The following is a 6,000-nucleotide window of genomic DNA, read 5'->3' as shown; positions in this document are numbered from 1 at the left end:
AGTGACAACCCTAATGGTTTCCTGTACCAAGAAACCATTTACAACGCTGGGTGGTAACCATATAACCAAACCATATGTGCTCCCTACGTGTCAGCAAGTGGGTTGGTGGAGGGTTAGTGTCCCTCCTCGTAAAACAACTAACTCACAAGTCAAATGGCCACCCCTTACGGGATTATGGCGTCTGGCAGTAGATAGTAGTAGATAGATCAAGCTGATGCGACTCATTTTGAGGATATGAAGCGAGGATGAAAGTTAGTATGAATGTATCTGTCGATATAGCTGTCTGTTGACTGATGGCAAATGGTCTGACTTAGAAAAAATACCCACCAGGTGTTTTTGTCCATATTCAGTAATGAGATGTTGATGTCGAACCTGTATGAGTTTGGCATACCAGGAAATATCTGAGGACTAACCATAAGAATACTCATTGTTGTCAAACTCGCCCAGCAAGAAGATGATGATGATGATGATTATGATGATGATGATGATGATGTAAAAAACTAGCACTAGCCTGACGTCCGAAAGTAAAAGACTCACCTGAAGACTTACTCTTGTTCAGGTAGGAAATCATTCGCATTCTGACTCGCAGGGTCTTAAACACACTCTTTTTGTGGAGCCCCAGAGTCAGTCGACACTCCGCCTGCAGGCTTCCTCCCGCTGATGCTACCTGGGGAAAGAAAGAAAATTAAAACCATCACCATCATCATTGTCATCATCATCATCGTTATTATTATCATCCCATCAAAAGATAAAGTAAATTAGGGTCCAGAGAGCAAAAAAAAAAAAAAAAAAATGGTAGGAGAAAATAGCCAAAAGTCTGCTCAGTTAAACAGGCTATCCCCGGAATCCTGAACACCCCCCCCCCACCCCCACAAAGGCATCAACATCCACGCATATGCCATTCATATCACCAAACAAGGAGACTCAATCCTAACTTACCCTGGCTAAAAGGAATTTCCAACACCGTAGGAAAAATGGGCTACTTGGTGGCTACTTGGGCTTAGCATTGGTATTTTGGAGATGTGCTCGAAAATGAGCTTGAGCCTTTCTGACTGCACCTGAGATTCCAAGCTGAACGAAGAAGAAGGTGTACAGTTCTTGGGGTCCACTGCAGGACTGGCCCTTTCCATTGCAGAGGGTTGCAGCCAGGAAACCTACCCTCGATGCCTCGTATTGACTTGGGAAGGGATGTGTATGGAAGAGATGGGATGCATTTGAGAACAAGCAATTAGTCAAGAATGGGCAAAAGCCACGGGGTGCATAGCCTCACTCACCCTCCGACTAAACCCACGCGGGTCCCTCTGTGCAACCCTCCAGGCAGTCACTCTTCCTCCTTTAAGTACCTCCCAACAGGAGTGATTTACCTGCTCCAGCCATGAGTTACGTGGCCTTCCCATTGGCCTCCTTCACCCTGGGTTAACTTGTTCAGAGATCACCCTGTGAGCAGGATTAGCCCATGTAAATGAAATTGGCATTGGCGAATTATGTGGGTAATAAGCCTCGATTCAGTCTCACGGAGTAGTCGCTCGTTATGCACCCAGTGTACCAGTGATATCCCATGATCCTGTGAAGACAATTAGTACCAAAGGAGTTCATTCACTACCTCAAGTCACTGTTTAATGTCTATGTCTCACAGCCCTAAAGTAAGACAGGGAACCAATGCCTTGAAGATGCGAACTTTTGTCCTTCTATACAAATAACGACAACGCCAAATACCCGAACTGAGTGAATCCATAACCCTGTATGTCAGACCAAATGTGACGAGAGATGTCACTGTCTTTTTTTTTGTTATGCAAGGAAGAAAGAACCAAAGGCCAGGAGCCCACAAAACAGTTCCTTCCAAGAAACAAAAAATACAAAGGAGAGCCAAATTTATGATCTGTTCATTTCGAGATGCGTGGACACTGTGAAAGACTGGAGATCATAGGAAGTAGGATATACAGACAGAGGGAGACAGTTCCAGAGTTGACCTGTTGCATAAATGAAGGACTGGGAGTTACAGTAACTCTTGCATTAGAGAGTTGGACAGAAAAAGGATGAAAGTTTGTTGCTAGACGGGTGCTACACGCCTGTCATAGAGGTGGAGGGATTCTGGCAGACAGTTCAGAGGAGCAGTGACCATTGAAGTAGAGATAGAAACGAGATAAAGATGCAACAGTCCAACGAGGAGACAGATGCTGAAGGGAGCCAGTAAGAGAAGTAGAGTTAATGAGACGAAAAGCCTTTGACTCCACCCTATTGACAGCAGCTGTATGTGGAGAGCCTCTCCACACATGAGAGCTGAACTCCACACAGGGGGGAATAAAACCCGTATATAAAGTTAACAACTGTGCAGGGGTAAAGAAGGTACAGAGTCGGCTTAGCACACCTAATCTCTTGGAAGCAGAATTTACAAGAGATGTAATATGATCTTTCCAAGATAAGTCCCAAGAGAATGAAACCCCAGTTATGTTTAAGGATGATGCAGGATTGAGCTGGATATTATTAAACATTAGTGGGTACTCCTGTGGAAGATTTTGTCGAGTTGCTAGGTGTAAGAACTGAGTCTTTGATGCATTAAAACCAACAAGATTACTTTTACCCCAGTCAGAGATAAGAGCCAAGTCAGACATGAGGTGTGCCATAGCTTTATCCCTTGTTTGTTGAAGTAACTGCTGAGATGGACTTTGTGGGAACCAAATGGAAAGGTGAAGGGTGGAGTCATCAGCGGATGAGTGGATATGATTAGATGTACAACTTACAAGGTCACTGATGAATAAAAGGAAGAGAGTTGGTGATAGGACATAGCTCAGAGGAACATCACTGTTGATAGATCTAGGAGAAGAACGGTGGCCGTCTACAACAGTAGCTATAAAACGACCAGAAAGGAAGCTATAGATGAAGGCACAGATAGAATGATAAACAGTAAGAGGGCAGTTTGGAAATTAAAGATTCATGCCAGACTCGATCGAAAGCCTTTGAGATGTCAAGTGCAATGGCAAAGCTTTCACCAAAGTTCTGAAAGGAGGATGACCAGAATCTGGAAGGTAGGTGAGAAGATCGCCAGTAGAGTGTCCCTGACGGAACCCATACAGACAATCAGAAAGAAGGTTATGATAAGAAAGATGCTTTAATAATTTCTATTAAGAATAGACTCGAAAACTTTTGAGAAAGAGGATATTACAGCAATTGGGCTATAGTTAGAGGGTTGGAAATGGTCACCCTTCTTTGGGACTGGCTGAATGAGAGCAAACTTCCATCAAGAGGGAAAGGTACAACTTGACAAAGGAGAAAGAGATTATCTAGGCAGGGCGTAATCACAGAAGCACAGTTCTAGAGGACAACGGGAGGGACCCCATCAGGCCCATATGCCTTGTTAGTACTGAGGCCAGTGATGGCAGAAAATACATCAGCTGAAGAAATTTTAGTGTCAGCCATGAGAAAGTCAGAGGGAGGGAAGTGATGGAGGAACAGCACCGGAATCATCTATGGTGGAATTGAAGGAGAGAGTCTGAGCAAAGAGATCTGCTTTATCAGTAGAAGAAATAGCTACAGATCCATCATATGAGAAAAGAGATGGGAAAGATGATGAGGTAAAGTTGTTAGAAAGATTTTTGGCAAGGTATCAGAAGGAGTGGGAAGAATTCGAGTTGGAGAGTTGAGAGCATTTAGTAAGGATGAATTTTTTTTCTTTAGCAGGGTGAAAAACAGACTTAGCACGATTCCTGGCAGAGACATAAGACAGATGTGATTCTGAGGTGGGTTGGCTCCGGTACCTTTTATAGGCCTTCTCCTTGTTGTGGACAGCATTAGAACAAGCGTAATTAAAACAAGCCTTTCCTGTAATAGGCAGAGGATATAAGAAAGGAATGTATGCTTCCCTGCCTGAGAGAATAACCTCCGTAATGTGCAAGGCACACTCAGATGGCTCCCGGCAGTGGAAGCAATAATCATTCCAGAGAAAAGCAAAGAGGTACTGCCTAAGGGCCTCCCAGCCAGCAGCTCCAAAGTGCCACAATGGACGTTTGTTTGGAGGGTCCACAGGCCATACCAGAGTGATAGGACAGGTTAAGGTAATAAGGTTGTGATCGGAGGAGCCCAACTGAGAGGAAAGATTAACAGTGTAAGCAGAAGGATTAGTTGTAAGGAAGAGGTCAAGTATGTTGGAACTCTCTCCAAGGTGGTCAGGGATACGGGTAGTGTGCTGTACAAGCTGCTCTAGTTCATTAACCCGCCCCATCCCGACGTTTTCTGGGCAGTGGTACGCCCCAGTCCCGACATTTTTGGACCTTTTTTTTTTTTTTGGCTCAAACATCCGCTTTTGGTGAGAAACATCGAAAATTCATAGAGAAATCGCTCACCTGAGGTTTAAAATACTCGATCTAGTTACGAGTACCTCCTTATCTGACTGGGTTTTCTAACAGGCTGGCACCAAAGAAAACGAGTTCTATGGGAGGGTAACTATTTTATCCACTCATAAACAGTATTTATTTATTTACTTGGTACGAATTTATACCTAGTACAAGAGTATATTGGTTTTCAAACAGTAATATAGGCATTATAAGCATTGTTTCACTCACTAACTCATCACTATTCATGACCTTTTTTTCCCACATTACCTGATCATCATTTCTGACTGTTTCTTCCTCTAATGGTATGTAAACTTTGTCCTCCACATTGTCATTGATTGGGGAATCACTCTGGCCCTGAATGTCTTTATTGGCCAGGTCACTGGTAACAGGTGAATTGCCGAGACAATGGCGTGCAGGGGGGGGGGAGAGGTTATGCAGTGTAAGACATTGTCCCTGCTTGGCATCTTGTAGAGGAATAGAGGAAGGTGTCCCATGTATACGTGCCAAAAATCACTCGCGAAATCACTCGCGAAAATTGAAAATTGTGCAAATTAGGGACCTTGCAATGTTGCCGCGTTAATTCACGTCTCCTTGATATGAGAGCACATCATGTGAGGACGTGAATTCACGTCTCCGGGATGCGGCGGGTTAAGGATAGAAAAGATGTAGGCTTCTTCACCAGGTGGATCACTGAAAGGAGAGGCGAGCCAAAGGTGGTGGTGAATCTTCTAGAATGGAGATTTCACAGGAAGGAGAAACAGATATGATGTGTTCCAACATAGAAGTAAGATAGTCGAAGAATTTTTCATAGTCAGTGGAATTAAGGGATAAGTAAACAGCACAGATATATTTAGTAAGAGAATGACAGGAAAGCCGAAGCCAGAGAGTAGAGAATTCAGAAGAATCAAGTTCAAGAACATGAAAGCAAGATAAGTCGTTGCATACATATACACAACAGCCACCTTTGGCTTTGAAATGAGTATAGAGAAATTAGGAGGATACAGAAAAGGGTTTGCTGTCAGTTGCCTCAGACATCTGAGTCTTGGTTAAGAAAAGAAGGTGAGGTTTAGAGGAGGAGAGGTGGTGTTCAACAAAGAGAAAGTTAGAGGAAAGGCCGTGAATGCTGCAGAAATGAAGAATTGAGTCAGGTAGTGGGTCCAGGCAGCTCGTTGAGTCGTGATCGGGAGAGGGGCGGATGGTGGGGGCATTTACGTTCTCCCCCTGGGGACTCCGAGGCTTGGTTATTAGATGCCATTTTTCATGTTTAATTTTGAAAAGGAAGTGTAGTGTGTAATGTGCATGTAGTCTGGTACTGATAGAGAAACTTGTGTTGGAGAGCATGCTGGACTACTCTCTGTGTTACTGAAACACTGAAAAAGTTCAGCAAAGGGGGATGGTCAGGAACTTGTCTCTAGGGCTGATAAAATGCGAGCTCCAGTTCTCCCTGTCATCAACTTTTCATCCACCTTCGGAGTACTGCCCTGCTCGACTGGTGCTATAGTCTACTCCTACTGATCTACCATTGTTATGGATCACACTACCAAGACACTGTATGTGAATATTTCCAAGACTTATATATCCTCACCACATGCTTGGACATACTAAGCTGCTTCACCCAACAAGCCACCAAATGCCTGGACCTTGGTCTTGGCTCAAGAGACCTTTAAAC

At 43.9% G+C, this 6,000-nt stretch overlaps 1 protein-coding gene across 1 annotated transcript in view; it reads right to left on the bottom strand.

Moving 5' to 3' along the window:
* Positions 1 to 221: 221 nt before the first annotated feature.
* LOC145391442 (uncharacterized) overlaps positions 222 to 6,000 on the bottom strand; it is a 338,100-nt gene continuing 332,321 nt past the window's right edge. The window contains exons 6-7 of the mRNA XM_080266055.1: positions 512 to 667; positions 222 to 290 (exon numbers count right to left, since the gene is read on the bottom strand). Coding sequence (XP_080122181.1) covers positions 222 to 290; positions 512 to 667 — 225 coding nt within the window. The remainder of the gene's footprint in view (positions 291 to 511; positions 668 to 6,000) is intronic.

This window comes from Coenobita brevimanus, chromosome 18, assembly GCF_032717465.1.
Source record: "Coenobita brevimanus isolate Jiangsu-jjx chromosome 18, ASM3271746v2, whole genome shotgun sequence".
NCBI lineage: Eukaryota > Metazoa > Arthropoda > Malacostraca > Decapoda > Coenobitidae > Coenobita > Coenobita brevimanus.
This window is presented reverse-complemented; position numbering and strand designations above follow the sequence as displayed.